This window comes from Mauremys mutica, chromosome 25 (genome assembly GCF_020497125.1).
Source record: "Mauremys mutica isolate MM-2020 ecotype Southern chromosome 25, ASM2049712v1, whole genome shotgun sequence".
In the NCBI taxonomy this organism is placed as follows: Eukaryota; Metazoa; Chordata; order Testudines; family Geoemydidae; genus Mauremys; species Mauremys mutica.
Window position 1 is genome coordinate 12,019,354 of NC_059096.1, and position 20,178 is coordinate 12,039,531.

Consider the following 20,178-nt stretch of genomic DNA (forward strand, 5'->3'; position numbering starts at 1 on the left):
ATTTCAGTGTGGCCGGCCCCAGACACACCAGCAGCATGAGTCAGAACCGTGGCTGTTCCATGCTTTGGTCTGACTTTGGATTTCTGCAGCCCCACCCCCTCCCCCCAGTGTCTGTGGGAGCGGGAGGGGGACGGGGTCAGTTACCGTGTCACCAAAGTTATCGCGGGAGCTGGTCCTGGCTCCCGCTGCTGGATGGGACGGAGCTTCCAGCTTCTCACCAACCCCCAGCAGCTAACTCTGACCCCCCAGTCCCAACTCAGCCCCCACCCACATCTGCCCTGTGCCCCCAGCCCCACGTCTGCCCAGCCCAGCCCCCACCCACATCTGGCCTGTACCCTCCAACCCCACCTCTGCCCAGCCCAGCCCCCACCCACCTCTGCCCTGTGCCCCCAGACCCACCTCTGTCCAGCCCAGCCCAGCCCCCACCCACATCTGCCCTGTGCCCCCAGCCCCACCTCTGTCCAGCCCAGCACCCACCGATCTCTGCCCTGTGCCCCCAGCCCCACCTCTGCTCCTCCTGGAGCACAAGGGGCTCTTCACACATACACACCCTTCCCAGAGCTGGTGTTGCTGGGAGGGGGAGGGAAATGTCAGTGGCCCCCTCTCCATCCTCCCCCACAAAAAACCTCTTCTGGCTCCTGCAGGGGAGGGGGAGAGAAGAGCTCTGATGTCTCCCTTGAAACAGCTCCCACCTACCCCCACCCTCGCCCCAGACACTTGCTCCTGACCCCTAACTGCCTCCCACCACCCCGATCCCCAACAGGTGTTTGGGGCAGAGGTAGCGTGCAGAGCCCCCTGGCTGCCCCTCTGGGTAGGAGCCGGTGTGGGGACATGCCGCTGCTTCCGGGAGTGGTGTGGCACCAGGGCAGGCAGGGACCCTGCCTTAGCCCCACTGTGCTGCCGACCGGACTTTTAACGGCCCGGTCTGTGGTGCCAACCGGAGCCGCCAGGGTCCCTTTTCGACTGGGCGTCCCAGTCGAAAACCCGACACCTGGCAACCCCACTGCTGCAGCCTGCAGCCTCTGCCCAGCCCTGCTCCATTTCCGGGCCCTTCCCCTTCCCGCCCGGCCGGCAGGTTAGTGGGGGCTGCACGACCCAGGGAGAAGCTCCAAGGCCGAGGATCGCGATGAAACCCCCGAGCCGGGGCTGCGGGTCGGTTTCACCCCGTCCCTCTCTGCCCCCAGTGCTGCCCAAGTTCGAAGTGACCCTGGAGCTGCCCCCCGTGGTGACGGTGCTGGATGAGACGCTCCTGCTGCGGGTGTGCGGCCGGTGAGTGTGACAGCAGCCCTGCTGGGCCGATAAAGGGGGGGCTGGTAACGCCCTGGGCCTGACTCCCCTCCCCCGCCCCCCCCAGGCCAGGATCTGACCTGCCCCTTCCCTGCCTGCGCCCCCCTCTGCCCCATGCTCATGGCAGGCTGGGCTCCCTGGGGCTCTCACTCCCACCCACACGACCAGCCCCACCCCAGCAGGGACCCCCCATGGGCAGGGGCTTTGGCCCCCTCCCCTCCCACTTACCCTCTCCCTCCCCTCTGCTAACCAGATACACCTACGGGAAGCCCGTCCTGGGGAGGGTCCAGGCCAGCCTGTGTTGGAAGGAACAACCATCATATCACTGGTTCAGGTCATATGTGTCGCTAATTCGGTGCACGGAGCTTACCGGCCAGGTGAGTGTGACTGGGGAGGGGGCAGGTACATGACGTGCTGCTGGAGGAGGTTCCTCTTCATGGTTTTCTTACACTGGCCAGAGGGGGGCTGTGATCTGCCGTGATGATGTTGGTGACATTGGTGTAAGTGCAGGTGAATCAGGCCCTGGATCCAGCCGGGTCCCCATCTGGCAGGCTGGGGGTAGGGACTGAGGCACAGAGATGCTCAGGGTCCGTCCGCACAGCAAAAACCCTGCGGCAGCGTCTCCAAGCCCAGCTCTGCTGCCTGGGGCTTGCGCCGCGGGGCTAAAGGAACAGTGTAGATGCTTGGCTAGAGCCTGGGCTCCGAGACCCTCCCCGGTTCAAGCGCTTGGACTCGACCGACGACCTGCTGGTTTAGCCCCGCAGCACAAGCGGGGTCAGCAGGGCTGGGCTCAGACTCGCGGCCGCAGGGGGTTTCTGCTGGAGCCGGACTCAGAGGGACTTGCAGGCAGCCTGTGGCAGAGCAGGGACTCTCCAGACCTAGGCTAGTGCCCTAGGTTACGGGGCCGCCCGTCCTCATCAGCAGCTCTCGCTAGGCGGGGGCAGATCTCCCCGAATGCTCTCAGTCCCTGGGGGACTGGGGGAGGCCGATTGGAATCAGCCAGCGTTACCATGACGATGGGGGACTAGCGCCAGGGGATCTGTGATGGGCACAAGTGGCCAGGGCCTTTTTTATGTCTCATCCCACCCACAGCAGCTCCAGCTGCACAGCGCCCCCTAGTGCCGCGCTGGGGTACCGGTGTCAGGGCTGACCCCAAGGTGAGAGCGCCCCCTGCTGCTGCCTGCAGCACCCAGGTTCTCTTTGAGTGTCTCCCGTCCCAGCAGTAACCAGGCCAAGCCCGATGAGAGACCCGCTGAACTGACACCTGCGGGACCTGGTGCAGAGCTGCTGCTAACGGGCTCTGATTCTCCCCCTCCAGACTGACAGCAACGGCTGCTTTTCCAGAGAGGTGGTTGTAGCTCCCGTTAACCTGACCCACTATGGCTACAAGCTGAGCCTCCAGGCCCAGGCGTCTCTCGTGGAGGATGGGACAGGTGGGACTGAAATCAAGCACACGTGCACGCCCCCAGGCAGCCCCCAGCACTAAACCCCAGGGGCAGGGGGGTCTCACTTGCACATGTGGTCATGTCATTCGTAGCCCATCTGCTTTAGAGACGGGCCCAGAGGTAGCGTTGGGGGGTTGAATCTGGAGTTCTGGTTCAGCCCATCACTGGGATCGATCCGTCATGAGGAGTTCAGACCTGGGCACGTTCATGCAAAGACTAAACACCCTCCCGCGAGTGGCCTCTGGCTGTGGACTGAGCTGGCAGAGCGGAGTGACGGCCCAGCCTGTGTCACTAGGCCCTCAGTCATGGCCTCAGTGACGTTAGCGCTTAGCGTTCAAAACGGCAAGTGCTAATCGCTTAGCAACGAACCCAGATAACTCCACATTTAACCCAGAAGAATCCTGATTTGCAGAGCAGCCGACACCTGTTTGGCTGAAAACTGTAACTGTGGGGTGGCTACAACGTTACCCTCGAGTGCTGACATCAGCGATGGCGAAGTGGCTGGAGGAGAGCGGGTCCAGAACAGCAACGGGTCACTGGACACTTCAGAAAAGGGCCCTTTCTGGGGGCAGGCCCTGTGCCGAGAGGCCTGTGTGGGGTCAGCTCTGGGGCCGCTCAGTAAGGAGCTCTCTGCTGGGGAAAGGGCCGCAGAGCCACGAGACTCTGCTGGCAAATGTCACGTGGCTGGCTTGGGATTAAGCCCCATGGAAAGTGGATCTAAATTTTCTAGTTTCCAGATTCCCCAGCAAAATCCTTCTCTGCCCCCAGCCGAACTTCCCAAATTCTCCCCCCAATCACACCCTCCAGTCCATAGCGAGAGGGGGTAGAAATGGCTGGGCGGATTGTTATGGAGAGAAATCTGGGACGTAGCCTGAACTCTGGTGTCGCTCCCGGCACCTTCCTCCTATCGTCCCTCCCTCTCCTGCTAGGGGTGGAGCTCAATGTGACCAAGAGCTGTGACATCGTGTCTGAAATTGCTACGGTGACCTTTGAGGATGCTGATGAGACTTACAAGGCTGGAATCCCCTACACTGGCAAGGTAACGGGATTACCGGTGTGACAGAGTGGGATATGTTCGTCAGAGGATGGAGATGGATGGCAGGAGAGAGATCACTTGATCATTGCCTGTTAGGTTCACTCCCTCTGGGGCACCTGGCATTGACCACTGTCGGTAGACAGATACTGGGCTAGATGGAGCTTTGGTCTGACCCGGTACGGCCGTTCTTATGTTCTTATGTCTGTACCACACTGTAACCTCCATTGATGTTGACTGCTTACCAGATGTGCTGCACTTCTGGTGCTCATGTGCCCCATGCACTGGAGATCGGATGCGTTAGCTGTGCTCTCCATGTCCTCAAGCCCCCCCTTCCCGAGGGCACAATGGGGGTTGAGCAACCAGCCAACCCTCAGTTCCTTCTCACGGCCTCTGGCTGAGAGACAGAGCCAGCAGCAGCGTCCAGTCTCCTGCTCCGCTGAAGTTTTTCTCTTTACGTTTTGTAAATTGTAATTTTTAATAATTAATAATTGTTACTGGAGATAGCGGTTTAGTTAGTTTAGCTCAGGGGTCTCAAACTCAAATGACCCCGAGGGCCGCATGAGGACTAGTGCATTGGCCCGAGGGCCGCATCACTGACACGCCCCCTTGCTGCCCCTGGCCCCACCCCCAATCCACCCCTTCCATGAGGCCCCGCCCCTGCCCTGTCTCTTCTCCACCTCCTCCCCTAAGCGCGCGCAGTTTTAATAAATATATACACTCAGTAATGCACCTCACTCAAAGGACAAAACACGCACTTAGATTTACTGCCTAAGGCTCTGGGAGGGAGTTTGGGTGGGGGAGGGGGTCTGGATGCAGGCTCTGTGCTCGATGCAGGCTCCAGGCTGCGGCAGGGGGTGGGGGTGCAGGCTTTGGGACGGAGTTTGGGGATAGGAGGGAGTGCAGGGGTGAGGGCTGTGGGGCTGAGGGCGAGGGGTACATGATGCAGGAGGGGGCTCAGGGCTAGGGAAGAGGGTTGGGCTGTGGGGTGAGGGCTGTGGATGAGGGGTTCATGATGCGGGGGGGCTCAGGGCTAGGGAAGAGGGTTGGGCTGTGGGGTGAGGGCTGTGGATGAGGGGTTCATGATGCGAGGGGGCTCAGGGCTAGGAAAGAGGGTTGGGCTGTGGGGTGTGGGCTGTGGTTGTGGGTTTCTTGTTGGGAGGGGGCTCAGGGCTAGGGAAGAGGGTTGGGCTGTGGGGTGAGGGCTGTGGATGAGGGGTTCATGATGCGAGGGGGCTCAGGGCTAGGGAAGAGGTTTGGAGTGTGGGGTGAGGGCTGTGGATGAGGGGTTCATGATGTGGGGGCGCTCAGGGCTGGGGCAGAGGATTAGGGTGCGGGGGGATGAGGGGTTCATGATGTGGGGGCGCTCAGGGCTGGGGCAGAGGATTTGGGTGTGGGGGGATGAGGGCTCTGGCTGGGGCTGAGGATTAGGGTGCAGGGGGATGAGGGGTTCATGATGTGGGGGTGCTCAGGGCTGGGGCTGAGGATTAGGGTGCGGGGGGAATGAGGGCTCTGGCTGGGGCTGAGAGTTTGGGGTTGGAGAGGCTCAGGGTAAGGGAAGCCTGCCTTGCCAGTACTGGCGGAGGGCAGGCACTAGGACCCTGCACCCTAATCCTCAGCCCCAGCCAGAGCCCTCATCCCCCCACACCCTAATCCTCTGCCCCAGCCCTGAGCGCCCCCACATCATGAACCCCTCATCCCCCCGCACCCTAATCCTCTGCCCCAGCCCTGAGCGCTTCCCTTCCCCCCCCCAGCCCGGCCCCGGCGGGTCCCGCTTCCCTTCCCCCGGCCCGGCCCCGGCGGGTCCCGCTTCCCTCCCCCACCCCCCCTTACCCGAGCGCGTCTCCGGCGGTCCCGCTCAGAGCCGCGTGGTGAGGGGGCGGGGCTGGGAGCTCCACGCCGAGCGCAGCGCTCAGCCCAGAGCTCCCATCCCCGCCCCCTCCCCACGCGGCTCGGATCGGGGCGGGGCTCAGGCGCTCGGACGGAGACTCGGCGCTCTATGCGCCGAGGCTCCAGGAGAGGGGCGGAGGCGGGAGCCTCCGCTTTTCTCTTGGGGGCCCCTGCGGAGCTCCCCTGTGGAGCTCCGCGGGCCGCAGGGAAGAGCTCCGCGGGCCGCATGCGGCCCGCGGGCCGCATGTTTGAGACCCCTGGTTTAGCTGAACTCTCCTGTTGTAGGGAGGATTTCAGTCGTAGACTCCCTCTCCTCGGAGCAAAGACTGTCGGCCATACGTACAGGGTGGGGGAGTCTAGCCTGGGAAGCAGGGACTCTGAAAAACACTTGGGGGTCATGGTGGATAATCAGCTGAATAGGAGCTCCCAGTGCAACGTGTGGCTAAAAGCGCTAATGTCACTTGAGAAGGGCAGCTCGAGGCCGATCCCTGGTCCCTCTGGCGCCCAGAGAGCAGGAGTCCTGAGTCCTTGGTTCCACTGCTGGCTCGTCCCTTGGTGCCCAGAGAGGATTTCACTTGGTGGTGGCCTCTCAGTACCACTGCTTGCGGCACAGTCATTGCTGCTGGTGCTGCTGCGGGTGCTTTCAGCACCATTGTTTGCTGCACCGACGCATCACTCCCAGAGCTCTCGCCTTCATTGCACCAGGTGCCGCTCTCCTCAGTGCTTCTGCTACCCGCACCTGTGGCACGGACGTCCCATTTCCTGCACTCAGCATCCATCACACAGGTCCTTCTGCGCTTCTGCTGACAGTGCTGGATCTCGTTTCGCGTCTCGCACCAACAGGCACAGCACCAGGCGATTGGACCGTTTCTGAACTCCCAGACGCCCTTTGTTGGCTCCTTGAGGAGCAATAGGGGAGATTTTAAAGGCCCCAGTAAGAAAAGCCACGTCTAGCAGTCAGGGTTCCTGGCCTAGTGGGAGGGGGGAAGCAGTAGCTCGATATATCCTGTTTGTAGTAAGGCTTTTGACATCCTCATAAGCAAACTAGGGAAACCTGGTCTACTTTGGGGTTCTCAACCTTTTCCTTTCTGAGCCCCCCCCCACCCCCAACATGCTGTAAAAACGCCACAGCCCACCTGTGCCACAGCAACTGGTTTTCTGCATATAAAAGCCAGGGCCGGCGTGAAGGGGTAGCAAGCAGGGCAATTGCCCCATGTGGTGGGGCTGCAGCCCTCTGCCCTGAGCCCCAGCATGTCTCACACTGGCCCTGCTTGGTGGACCCCCTGAAACCCGCTTGTGGCCCCCCAAGAGGCCCTGGCCCCCTGGTTGAAAATCACTAAATGAAATTACTGTAAGGTTGGTGCACAACTGGTTGAAACCCCCATACTCAAGGGGTTGTTATCAATAGTTTGCTGCACTCTGGGCAGACGTGTCTAGTGGGTCCCACAGAGGTCAGTCCTGGGTCCGGTACTACTGAGTATTATCAATAAAGACTCGGACAATGGAATGGAGAGTGCGCTTCTAAAATGTGTGGATGACACCACACAGAGAGGGGCTCCTAGCACTTTGGAAGCAGGATTAGAATTCATAACGACTTTGACAAATTAGAGAATTGGTCTGAAATCAACAAGATGAAATTAATTAAAGCCCAGTGTGAGGTACTACACTTAGGAAGGAGAAATCAGATGAACAGCTACAAAATGAGGAACACCTGGCCAGGTGATAGTGCCACTGCAAAGGATCTGGGAGTAATAGCCCCCAGTCCTCTGAGCGTTGCATGTAGTGTCCGGCCCCTTCTCCTCTGGGCATTCACAGAATTACCAGGCCACCGGCTCCCAAAGGACCAGTGCACCAGAGCTTACTAGTTATATTTTAGATCCCAGCTCCCAAGGGAGGCATGCAGGGTGCAGGCGCAACCAATGGACACTGGTGGCTAATGCATTCAGATCTCCGGTGCATGGGGCATACGCACACCAGAAGTGAAGCACATATAGACATCACATCTCGAAGAACGCTAGTTACTAACAGGCAAGTACCTTCCCATTGTGTGATGTGCTGTGCACATGCCTACATTTACCCAAGGCAGATTATCGTATTGTATTCTCGGCAGGTGCCCAGCCTAGAAAAGGTGCGGGACACTTTGTTGAAAGACGATCGTGGAGAAGATCTCAAGATGGCAATCTAGCGCCATCAGTTCTGATTGTCTCTCAACTACTGGCCCACCCCCGCAGAACAATGTTATTTCTACACAAGGGCCTATAGGTGGGGTGAGCATGTCTGGGGGAGGGAGAAGGAGTTTTTCAGCTGATCACATAGCAGAAGGGCCCAGAGAGGCTCTACTTAAGAAGGGGAGCTGCTCTGTGCAGCCGTGCCGACCATCACCACGTGCCAGAAGGCCTGGCTGGAGACAGACAAGGTGGGAGGGAATCTGCCCAGGCTGAACTGTTGACAAACCCCAGAGTCAGAGGCAGGGAGAGGTCAGACTAGAGAAGGGTGCTCATCAGGACATTTGTTCTCTGGCAAAGATCTGTAACTCTTGAGCCGTCTAAGTGACTGTGGTTTAGAAATTCCTTTGTTAACCCCGAGTTCCTTGCTTGCCTACCACATTGTCCCTAAGGGTGTGGCCACAACCAAGCTGGGACTCAGAGGGAATGTGTGTAAGCAAAGCAAGGGGGCTGGGAGATCTGAGGCCCTGGTTTCAGGGCCTGGGGGCGGCTGGACTGCAGAGTCCCACATCCCAAGGGAGGGCTCAGTCAAGGGGTCAGACCACCTGTTACCCCTCAGTGCTCACCCCAGCACCCCCAGCTATTCCAGTCCTGCCCCAACTTCTTCCCAGATCTGCTAATGCCCCTCAGCCCTCACCCCAACACCCATCCCAGCCCTGGGCTTTCCCAGAGCATCTCAGGGCTGGATCACACTGTCCCTTTCTGCCCCCAGCCAGCTCTTTAGCCCCTGGTGGGCAACACTCTCCCAGGAGTCTGCTCCCTGAGTTGTGCGTCTCCCCCTTTCTCTCCCGGCTCAGATGCTCCTGAAGGCGGCAGGTGGCTCTGCGCTGAAGAATGAGAAGCTGCAGCTCTTTGTTAGTTCTGGGGATGAGAATAAGAACCAGACCTTCCTGACGGACGAGTCTGGCAGAGCCTCCTTCGAGCTGGACACCTCCGGCTGGACCGGGAGGGTCACTCTGAGGGTAAGTGACGGGCCTCCGAGCCCCAGTGGGGCCCCAGCTCTCCAGCCTCTGTTGCTGTGTCTGTGATTGTTGATGTTTATTGTGGTGGTGCCTAAGGAGCTGCCAGGATCGGGGCCCCATGGTGCTGGGTGCTGCACACACTCAATGTAGCAAACGGCCCTGCCCGAAGCGCCTGCAGGCTGAATAGCCAGGACAGACTGGGGGGAGGGGGGAGGCGCAGACCCCACCAGCAGAGCCATCAATGGGGTGACGCAAACGGCATCTTAGTGCCGCCACTTGTCTTCTCATTAATATTTGGGGTGGGGGTTAGTTAGGAAGGTCGCCCCCTTCGGGCAGCTCAGCACCGGGGCTGCCCCATTGTCGCTGTCAGGCTGCCCCATTGGAACCGCTGGGGTTTTCCACATCACTCTTACGGACGCAGGGCAGGGGGCCATAGGGGTGAGCTCAGCCGGCAGCATCAGAGCCTGGCCTGCCCCGGCTGCATCCCTGTCCTGCGCTGGGTGCTCTGCACCCCGGCGATCCCCATCGCTCTCTCTATCCCCCAGGGGCGCTTCAAGCCAGTGGCTCACAGCTCTGTATATGGGAGACTCTCTCCCCGTTATCCGGATGCCGATCATAACCTGCAGCCCTTCTACTCCAAGAGCCAGAGTTTCCTGAAGATCCGCGGGCTGGGAAGGGGGCTGCCCTGCGACCAGGCCCAGCAGCTCCAGGTGGATTACGTCATTGCTAGGGAGGCCCTGGGGAACGGGTCCAGGAGCCTGGAGTTCATCTTCCTGGTGAGCCCCAGCCTGGGAGACTAAAGTGTGTGTGTGTGTGTGTGAGAGAGAGAGAGAGAGAGCACAAGGTGCGTGTGTGCGCGCATCTGTGAGCACGAGGTGCGGAGTCAGCGCTGTGACCCCACAGCAGAGCAGTGGGAAATCGAACGGTTCCTTTGAATTACAAGGGCCGGTCCTTTAGTGTCTGAAATGAAACGTTTATTATAAAGAAAAAAGAAGGAACAAGAAGAGAGTTGTTAAATGGTAAAACAATCACATACACACAGAGACGTCAAAGTCCATAGATCAGGTTCTGGGCAGTACTGGTGAGTTGCTGGCTTGAAAGTCCTTCTGGAACAGATCCCCAGCTTGGATGGGTCATAGAATCATAGAATATCAGGGTTGGAAGGGACCTCAGGAGGTATCTAGTCCAACCCCCTGCTCAAAGCAGGACCAAACCCAACTAAATCATCCCAGCCAGGGCTTTGTCAAGCCTGACCTTAAAAACCTCTAAGGAAGGAGATTCCACTACCTCCCTAGGTAACCCATTCCAATTCTTCACCACCCTACTAGTGAAAAAGTTTTTCCTAATGTCCAACCTAAACCTCCCATTCTGCAACTTGAGACCATTACTCCTTGTTCTGTCATCTTCTACCACTGAGAACAGTCTAGATCCATCCTCTTTGGAACCCCCTTTCAGGTAGTTGAAAGCAGCTATCAAATCCCCCCTCATTCTTCTCTTCTGCAGACTAAACAATCCCAGTTCCCTCAGCCTCTCCTCATAAGTCATGTGCTCCAGCCCCCTAATCATTTTTGTTGCCCTTCACATGGACTCTCTCCAATTTTTCCACATCCTTCTTGTAGTGTGGGGCCCAAAACTGGACACAGTACTCCAAATGAGGCCTCACCAGTGCTGAATAGAGGGGAATGATCACATCCCTCGATCTGCTGGAAATGCCCCTACTTATACAACCCAAAATGCCATTAGCCTTCTTGGCAACAAGGCCACACTGTTGACTCATATTCAGCTTTTCGTCCACCGTAACCCCTAGGTCCTTTTCTGCAGAACTGCTGCCCAGCCATTCGGTCCCTAGTCTGTAGCAGTGCATGGGATTCTTCCGTCCTAAGTGCAGGACTCTGCACTTGTCCTTGTTGAACCTCATCATATTTCTTTTGGCCCAATCCTCTAATTTGTCTAGGTCCCTCTGTATCCTAGCCCTACCCTCCAGCGTATCAACCACTCTTCCCAGTTTAGTGTCATCTGCAAACTTGCTAAGGGTGCAGTCCACACCATCCTCCAGATCGTTAATGAAGATATTGAACAAAACCGGCCCCAGCACCGACCCTTGGGGCACTCCACTTGATACCGGCTGCCAACTAGACATGGAACCATTGATCACTACCCGTTGAGCCCGACCATCTAGCCAGTTTTCTATCCACCTTACCGTCCATTCATCCAGCCCAGACTTCTTTAACTTGCTGGCAAGAATACTGTGGGAGACTGTATCAAAAGCTTTGCTAAAGTCCAGAAATAGTACATCCACTGCTTTCCCCTCATCCACAGAGCCGGTTATCTCGTCATAGAAGGCAATTAGGTTAGTCAGGCATGACTTGCCCTTGGTGAATCCATGCTGACTGTTCCTGATCACTTTCCCCTCCTTTAAGTGGTTCAGAATTGATTCCTTGAGGACCTGTTCCATGATTTTTCCAGGGACTGAGGTGAGATTGACTGGCCTGTAGTTCCCTGGATCTTCCTTCTTCCCTTTTTTAAAGATGGGCACTACATTAGCTTTTTTCCAGTCATACGGGACCTCCCCCGATCGCCATGATTTTTCAAAGATAATGGCCAATGGCTCTGCAATCTCATCGGCCAACTCCTTTAGCACCCTCGGATGCAGCACATCCGGCCCCATGGACTTGTGCTCATCCAGCTTTTCTAAATAGTCCCGAACTACTTCTTTCTCCACAGAGAGCTGGTCACCTCCTCCCCATACCGTGCTGCAGAGTGCAGCTGTCTGGGAGCTGACCTTGTCTGTGAAGACAGAGGCAAAAAAAGCATTGAGTACACTAGCTTTCTCCACATCCTCTGTCACTAGGTTCCCCCCTCATTCAGCAAGGGGCCCACACTTTCCTTGACTTTCTTCTTGTTGCTAACATACCTGAAGAAACCCTTCTTGTTACTCCTAACATCTCCGGCTAGCTGCAACTCCAAGTGTGATTTGGCCTTCCTAATTTCACACCTGCATGCCTGAGCAATACTTTTATACTCCTCCCTGGTTATTTGTCCAAACTTCCACTTCTTGTAAGTGGTTTTTTTTGTGTTTAAGACGAGCAAGGATTTCGCTGTTAAGCCAAACTGGTCGCCTGCCATATTTACTTTCCTTCCTACACATCGGGATGGTTTGTTCCTGCAACCTCAATAAGGATTCTTTAAAATACAGCCAGCTTTCCTCGACTCCTTTCCCCGTCATGTTATTCTCCCAGGGGACCTTGCCCATCAGTTCCCTGAGGGAGTTGAAGTCTGCTTTTCTGAAGTCCAGGGTCTCTGTTCTACTGCTTTCCCTTTTTCCTTGTGTCAGGATCCTGAACTCCACCATCCCATGGTCACTGCCTCCCAGGTTCCCATCCACTATTGCTTCCCCTACTATTTCTTCCCTGTTTGTGAGCAGCAGGTCAAGAAGAGCTTTTCCCCTAGTTGGTTCCTCCAGCACTTGCACCAGGAAATTGTCCCCTACACTTTCCAGAAACTTCCTGGATTGTCTGTGCACTGCTGTATTGCTCTCCCAGCAGATATCGGGGTGATTAAAGTCACCCATGAGAACCAGGGCCTGTGATCTAGCAACTTCTGTTAGTTGCTGGAAGAAAGCCTCGTCCACCTCATCCCCCTGGTCCGGTGGTCTGTAGCAGACTCCCACCACGACATTACCCTTGTTGTTAATACTTCTAAATTTAATCCAGAGACTCTCAGGTTTTTCTGCAGTTTCATACTGGAGCTCTGAGCAATCATACTCCTCTCTTACATACAGTGCAACTCCCCCACCTTTTCTGCCCTGCCTATCCTTCCTGAACAGTTTATATCCATCCATGACAGTACTCCAATCATGTGAGTTATCCCACCAAGTCTCTGTTATTCCAATTACATCATAATTCCTTGACTGTGCCAGGACTTCTAGTTCTCCCTGCTTGTTCCCCAGGCTTCTTGCATTTGTGTATAGGCATGTAAGATAACTCCCTGATCATCCTGCTGTCCCAGTATGGGGCAGGAGCCCTCCCCTCTTGCACTCACCTACTTGTGCTTTCTCCCGATATCCCACTTCCCCACTTACCTCGGGGCTTTCGTCTCCTTCCCCCGGGTGAACCTAGTTTAAAGCCCTCCTCACTAGGTTAGCCAGCCTGGTTAGCCAGTCGTTCAGTCCTTTGTTCAGAGCTTCGTTTGTAGAAAGTTACTCCAGAGGAAAGAAGCAGGAATGGAGACAAAATGGAGAAGATGCAGCTGCCCTTTATATTCCTTTTGCCAAGCGGCTGGTACTTCCTTTCTCCCAAACACAAGCTGCCCAGCACGTGGCATGGAAAAGCCTTAGAGTTCTCTGTTCACCAGCCTGCCCCACGTGCCTTGCTGGCTCCTAAGCTGTATCCCCTAGTTCCTGTCAATGGGGTCACTGTCGGGCTGATGATCCGTGATGGGCCATCGAACAGGCTCGGCAGTGCTGATGCCAAGCTGTCTGGGGGTGTCACCCTGAACCACAGCCTGAGTTTAGAAATCCAGATGTACCACACAGACCTAGAGCACACTACAAAGGTGATACAAAGATAAAAACAAGATCCTCATACTTGGCAAATCGCACCATTTCCACAGACCCATTCCATGGCATCTCTGGCCAGATTCCCTGCAATTTTACAATGTTGGTATCAACAATACCATAAAGTGTCTCCCAGACTTCACACAGCGTCACACAGCTCAGTGACTCCCATCTCCTCCTCCGCAGGTCGTGGCCAAGGGAGCCATCGCCAGGATCCTCCACAAGGGGCTGGACCTCAGGGAGGGGGCTGGTAAGTGGCGGAGGAGGGGTCTGTGCAGATAGGGGGCACCCAGGGGGTGATTGGGGATTGAGCCCCCTGAGCAGGGGCCGGGCTGGGGGAGGGGGCTCTGCTGGTTGGGCCTGACTTCCCCTGGACGTTTCCCACCATCCCTAGGACTGAAGGGCTCCTTCTCTGTGGAGCTGCCCGTCGGCGCTGACCTGGCGCCCGCTGCCAAGGTGCTGGGTTACACGGTGCTGCCCGATGGCGAGATGGCTGCCGACAGCGCCCGGCTGCACGTGGACAAGTGCCTCCCGAACAAGGTGAGCCTGGGGCTCAGGGCGGAGGAGCCTGTGGGGTGGGGGAATCGCTCCCTGCCCCATAACCGGACCCCTGAGCAGGGGCATCGCTGGGTGCCCCCGGCCCCTCCCTGCCTGGCCTCACAGCAGCACCAGGGTCGTTGGGGCAGTGCCAGCTCTGGTGAATTGCTCACTAGCCATTTCGCCCCCCCTGCAGGCGTTCCCACGGTGACGGGAAGAGCTCCGGCCCCCGCACAATGGAGGAGCAGGTGCCTGCCCTCCCCCTCCCATTCCGCTCTCCCTGGCCCCAGCGAGTACCTGCTCCCCCAAACCCTTCCTGCCTCCCCCAGCCCAGCCTGCCTCCCCCGCGGACTCAGCCCCTCACTCCGGGCCCAGCAGGTACCTGCTGCCTGCCTGCTCCACCCCTCGCCTCCCCGTCCCCAGCACCCCAGAGCTCCTGCTTCTGTCCCTCCCACCCCACTGACCGGGACCCGGCCCCTCCCCGGCCCACTCTGGGCTCCCCGGCAGGTACCTGCCGCCCTGAGCCCCCCCCCCACTCCTCAATCTCCACAGCCACTTGCTCCCCCACCCCCCAGAACTTCTGCCTCCTCAACCCTACCCACTGCCCATCCTCCAACCCGCGCCTGCCCCTGCTCAGCCGGGGAGATTCCTGGGGCGGGGGCAGGATATGATGGTCTGAGCCCCCTTCCCCTCTGGAGGCTTGCGGGGGGGCCAGCTGCCCATATTTCTCTAGAGGGCTTCTAAGGGGCCGCTGCCCCTCCAGTCGACTGGGGCACAAGTGTCATGAGGGGAGGGGCCCCTCTGGGCCGGCAGCCGGCTCCCACTCTCAGCAGCTGAGCAGTAGAGACTCCCCCCCACGAAGGCTGGATCTCCCCTCTCTGGGCAGCTGGCAGGGGCACGTCCCTATCATTGAGAAAAAGCTTTCGCCAGGGACCAGCGTCAGCCCCCTCCCCACTGCACATAGGGGTCAGCTGGGGGGAAGGCCCCTCCCCTCTGAGACTAGGGAGGTAAAGATACAGAATTCCTCCTCTACCTCTCCCCTCCATCTTGTGGGGTCTGGCTGAGTCCTTCTGCCCCCCCCCCCACTTCACCCCATTGCCCTGGGGGTAAGTTTGACCCTTCTCCCCCACCCCCACCCCGGCCCAGGGAGGCAGGGCACTGTTACCCGGAGGCGTTTCAATGCCCCCCCCCGCCGGCAATGGCGGCTGCCTCTCCGGCAACTGGCATCTGCTTGGTATTGGCCTCATCGCTCAGCCTTCAGCCGCCCCCCCCCGCCCCCCGGGCAGTGCTGTGTGTGTCCAGACACACAGGGGGGTTGGGGGGGGAGCGGAGAAGCCAGAGGACCGGCTGCAGCCCAGGGCTTCGTCCTCATCAAGAATCTCAGGACTTTTCGGGGGTCTGACTCCAGAGTTTTATCTGGTGGGGCTGGTGATCCTGTTCTATCCCTACCCCCCTGCACCTCCTACCCCACCCCGGGGTGTCTATGGATAATTGCAGCTCCCTGAGCCACCCCATGGGGGCGCTGAATGAGCCTGGGCTGCCTCGATCCCCCACCCCCATCAGCATCCCCCAAAGCCCCAGCCCTTCAGCCAGTGCGGCCTGGGGCCGGAGTGACACTCAGTGCCTGCCCCCGCCCGGGCCTGTCTCCTCCTGCCCCTGCGGGGGTGTGATACATGAAGCGGAGGGGGTGTGGGGAGTAGCTCCCTTTGATGGGCACCCTGGCAGTCAGTTAGCTGTAAAATCCCGCTTGGTCTGTTCTCTGCTTGCCTGACCTGTAAAGGGTTAACAAGCCCACAGGTAAAAGACAAGGAGTGGGCACCTGACCAAAAGAGCCAATGGGATGGTAGAACTTTTTAAAATTGGGAAAGAAACTTTCCCTTTGTCTGTTGTTCTGGGCTGCAGGGATGGAGCAGCAATGCTGCAAGCAGCTTAAGCCAGATATGATTATAGATGATCAATTCATACCTTGAACCTACTTATCAGAAGCCTCAGCTATGTAAGTAACATTAGGGAATGTCTAAAAAGACACATTTATGGTTATTTCTTTTATTCTTATTGGCTTGTGGACTCCTCTGTGCTAACCCCAGATGCTTTTGTTTGCTTGTAACCGTTAAGCTGAACCCCCAAGAAAGCTATTTTGGGTGCTTGATTTTTGGAATTGCTCTTTTAAAATCTATCAAAAGCCAAAGTTCCAGATGTATTTTCTTCCTTTTTGTTTTTAATAAAATTTACCTTTTTTAAGAACAGGATTGGATTTTTGGTGGCCTAAGAGGTTTGTACATGTTGTTTGATTAGCTGGCGGCAACAGCTAATTTCCTTTGTTTTCTTTCTCAGCTCTTCCCCGCGGGGGTGGGGGGGTTGAGAGGCCTTGAGGGTACGCCACAGGGAGGAATTCCCAAGTGCTCCTTCCTCGGTTCAAAGGGTTTTTTGTTTTGGGGGGTTTTTTTGCATGTGGGTGGTGGCAGCGTTTACCAAGCCAAGGTCAGGGAAAAGCTGTAACCTTGGGAGTTTAATACAAGCCTGGAGAGGCCAGAATTAATTTTGCATCTGAAGAAGTGGGTATTCACCCACAAAAGCTCATGCTGTAAAACGTCTGTTAGTCTATAAGGTGCCACAGGATTCTTTGCTGCTAATTAATTTTTAGAATCCTTGCGAGCCCCACTTCTGCACTCGGAATGCCCGAGTGGGGATTCAGCCTTGACAGGGGGTCTCTCTCCCCCTCCCCTGTGACGTGCTGTGCCTCGCCAGGTGAAGCTGGCCTTCTCGCAGGACCGGGCCCTGCCGGGCTCAGAGCTCCAGCTGCGGGTGCAGGCTGCCCCCGGGTCCCTGTGCGCCGTCCGCGCCGTGGATCAGAGCGTGCTGCTCATGAAGCCCGAGGCCGAGCTCAGCGTTGACATGGTGAGTCCAGAGCAGCTCGGCCGCTCACCCAGCCCCTCCCGACGAGTCCTCCCCCCACGCAGGGAGGGCGATGCACGGCCGCTGGGGGACACTTCTCAAGGCCACCTCTCCCCGTCTGAGGGCTGATCCCATGGCACTTGTCACCCCCTAACTCTGGGGATCCCCACTTGCCTTGCCTGTTCTCCCATCAGCCCTTGTAGTGCCGCCCTCCCGACACTCCTCCCTCCAGCTCCGGCTGGGAACATGGAGCTCGGAGCTGAGATAATGGCTGGGGTAACCGGAGCTCACTCTCCAGGGCAGAGCTGGTCCCCAGGGGCGGGGGCAGGTGAATTCCCTGCCCCCATGTACAGCAGGGGACAATTGGCCAGGTGCATTGTGGGAGTTGTCCCTGCCTGGGTGACGATACGGAATCGCACTCGACCCGTCACTGGCGCCTGCCGTCCAGGGGCTCCCGGGCTCTGCACACGGCGAGTGGAGCCTCCCAAGCCCCGTGGGGCAGCAGGAGACGGGGCTCACTGGGCCAGGGACTGAGTCACGTCTCCCTGTGAGCCACAGCCCCAGGGCCAGCCCCCGATGCAGCCCCTCTGTGATCCAGACAGAGTGGGGGATGGGCATCTGCCATCCCCTTGCCCCAGGTTCTTCCAGGGCGTTGGGAGCTGCGGGTCCCTCTCCTAGGGCTGGGGGGGAGGTGCAAGGCCAGACGCCCACATGGGGGATGGGGCTGGGTGCTGGGCAGGGTTGGGGGAGGTGTCCAGGCTAGAGATGAGGCTGGGGCGAGAGCAGAGGTTTGTGGGGTGATGTGTTAGTGGGAGGAGGGGCAGGAGCTGGCTCTGGGGTAGCTCGTGTCTTGGTTCATGGCTGATGTCATGTGTGTTTGTCTTTAGGTCTATAACCTGCTCCCGGATTTTCCCCGAGGAGACTATCCCGACGCAGTGCGAGACCCTGAGTCATGTGATGAATCGCCCATGACTATAGGGATTAGCAGCCAGACTCCCACACTGGCAAATGCCTACAGCCTGTTTAAGGTAGGATTGGGCCTGGCCAGGCCTCACACTCCTCTGTAGCCTGAAAGGACTAAACTGGCTCCGATGTGCCCAGAGCTGCTGGCATCCAGGAGCAAATCCCAGCAAACTCAGGCCTGGGATACACCTCCCCAGCCACCTTCAGACACGGCCCAGGCCCTGGGACAGATCCCTGGTGTATCCAGGGAGCAGGAACACCCCATCCTGCCCCACTCCTGGGCACAGGGATATTACCTGCAGGGCTGGCAGCACCATCTCCACTTACAGTTCTTTGGCACTTCCCGTTATAAGTTTTCAGTTCATGTAACTTTGTCAGCCTGAAATGTTTGGGGCTGAAATTTCCCCAGCCAGGAATTACCTGAACTTTCTGAGTGGAGAGGGAACCCTGACAGCACCCATCCCCATCCTTATCAGGCTGAACTTTCTGAGGTGTTTCAGCTAACACAGCTCAGCAGTTGCTCAGAAGGGGAGGTGGGGAAAAGACTCAGTTGTCCCATGATAAAATGAAGCTGTTTAATTGAGAAGCTCCCTGCCTGGGAGCAGAGACCCAACCCTAGGCCAGGAGGTCGCCCTGGGGTCAGGGAGGTGCCCTTTGCTTTCCCCATGACATGCAGCCCCCATTTGGCTACATGGGAAACTCCTGGGAATGGCAGGACCCACATGCCCAGCAGAGGCTTGGAGTTTGGCTGCATTATTCTGCGAGGAATCCCTCTGCACCGCGCCCACTCCATCCCCTCCTACGTGCCGACCTGCCTGCACGCACCTTCACCACAGAGCGACTGAGCATGCTCCAGCCCAGGGCCACAGGGGCAGATCAGGATTTTCCTGAAATGGCTCCTCCGGCCAGTAGGACCTGCGGTGGCACTGGGTGTGGGAACAGAGCATCCGGAGACGGTGCCTCTGGTGTTCCCAGTGCTCCCCTGCCCATCGCAGGCAGCCTGGAGGAGGAGAAAGCTACCTGAGTGAGATGTGCGGGGTAGAGGAGGGGATGGGTGCAGAGGAGGCAAGGAGGGGGTGGGGTATGGCTGCAGAGGGGGAAAGAAGGGGGTGGAGGATGGGTGTAGAGGGGGTAAGGAAGGGGAGAGGGGATGGGTGAGGAGGGGGTGGGGTGATGGCATCTTGCCCCGCTAGAGGGAGGGATGGACCACATCCTCCCAAAGCCCTCAGGCTGGGAGTCAGGAGACGGGGGCTCTGTCCCACCTGGAAGCCAGCTGAGTGAAATGTGAAGAGGGGACAAGGAGTGGGTGGGGAGATGGGTGCAGAGGGATAAGGATGGGGATGGGTACTGTCAGGGTTCCCTCTCCACTCCGAACTCTGGGGTACAGATGTGGGGACCCGCATGAAAGACCCCCTAAGCTTATTTCTACCAGCTTAGGTTCAAACCTTCCCCAAGGCACAAATCCTTTCCTTGTCCTTGGATGGTATTGCTGCCACCACCAAGTGAGTTAGACAAAGATTCAGGAAAAGGACCACTTGGAGTTCCTGTTTCCCCACAATATCTCTCCAAGTCCCTTCACCCTCTTTCCTGGGGAGGCTTGACAATAATCTACCAACCAATAGGTTAACCGAGTGAGCACAGACCAGACCTTTGGGTTTTTAGGACACTAAAAACCAATCAGGTTTTTAAAAGAAGAACTTTATTATAAAGAAAAAAGGTAAAAGAAGCACCTCTGTAAAATCAGGATGGAAGATAATTTTACAGGGTAATAAAAAGAGTTAAAACACAGAGGATTCCCCTCTAGGCTCAACTTCAAACTTAGGAAAACCAGGAATAAACCTCCCTCTTAGCATAGGGAAAATTCACAAGCTAAAACAAAAGATAATCTAACACAATTCCTTGCTATTACTTACAATTTTTGTAATCTTAGATGCTTATTTTCAGGTAGGGTTTTAGGAAATGTTTTCTCCTGCCCTGGTCTCTCTCTCTCTGAGAGAGAACAACAAAAAGAGCACAAACAAAAACCTTTCCCCACAGATTTGAAAGTGTCTTCTTCCCTTATTGGTCCTTTTGGTCAGGTGCCAAGCAGGTTATTTTCTTCTTCGAGTGATTGCTCATGTGTATTCCACAGTAGGTGATTCCAAGCAATATCTGCTGGAGGTGGGTAGGAGTTCACGATGGTTCGGGACGAGGTACCACCCTGCCGAACCTGGCGTCATCCCTAGACTGGGAGTGAATCGCGTAATGCAAAGTAAATGTGTGAACTGAGGCCCAAGTGGCCGTCCTACAAATGTCCTGGATGGGGACATGGGCGACATAGGCAGCTGATGAGGCCTGAGCCCTCGTAGAGTGTGCCCTGATGATTGCTGCCAGATCACAGCACATG

At 57.2% G+C, this 20,178-nt stretch overlaps 1 protein-coding gene across 2 annotated transcripts in view; it reads left to right on the forward strand.

Annotated features, from left to right (window-relative positions):
- The window catches only part of LOC123356522 (alpha-2-macroglobulin-like protein 1), a 70,162-nt gene that overhangs the window by 7,497 nt on the left and 42,487 nt on the right, over positions 1 to 20,178 (forward strand). For both annotated transcript variants that reach the window (XM_044999854.1, XM_044999855.1), the window contains exons 7-16: positions 1,185 to 1,269; positions 1,541 to 1,664; positions 2,606 to 2,720; positions 3,662 to 3,771; positions 8,678 to 8,842; positions 9,388 to 9,618; positions 13,584 to 13,647; positions 13,792 to 13,937; positions 16,683 to 16,832; positions 17,717 to 17,857. In XM_044999854.1, coding sequence (XP_044855789.1) covers positions 1,185 to 1,269; positions 1,541 to 1,664; positions 2,606 to 2,720; positions 3,662 to 3,771; positions 8,678 to 8,842; positions 9,388 to 9,618; positions 13,584 to 13,647; positions 13,792 to 13,937; positions 16,683 to 16,832; positions 17,717 to 17,857 — 1,331 coding nt within the window. The remainder of the gene's footprint in view (positions 1 to 1,184; positions 1,270 to 1,540; positions 1,665 to 2,605; positions 2,721 to 3,661; positions 3,772 to 8,677; positions 8,843 to 9,387; positions 9,619 to 13,583; positions 13,648 to 13,791; positions 13,938 to 16,682; positions 16,833 to 17,716; positions 17,858 to 20,178) is intronic.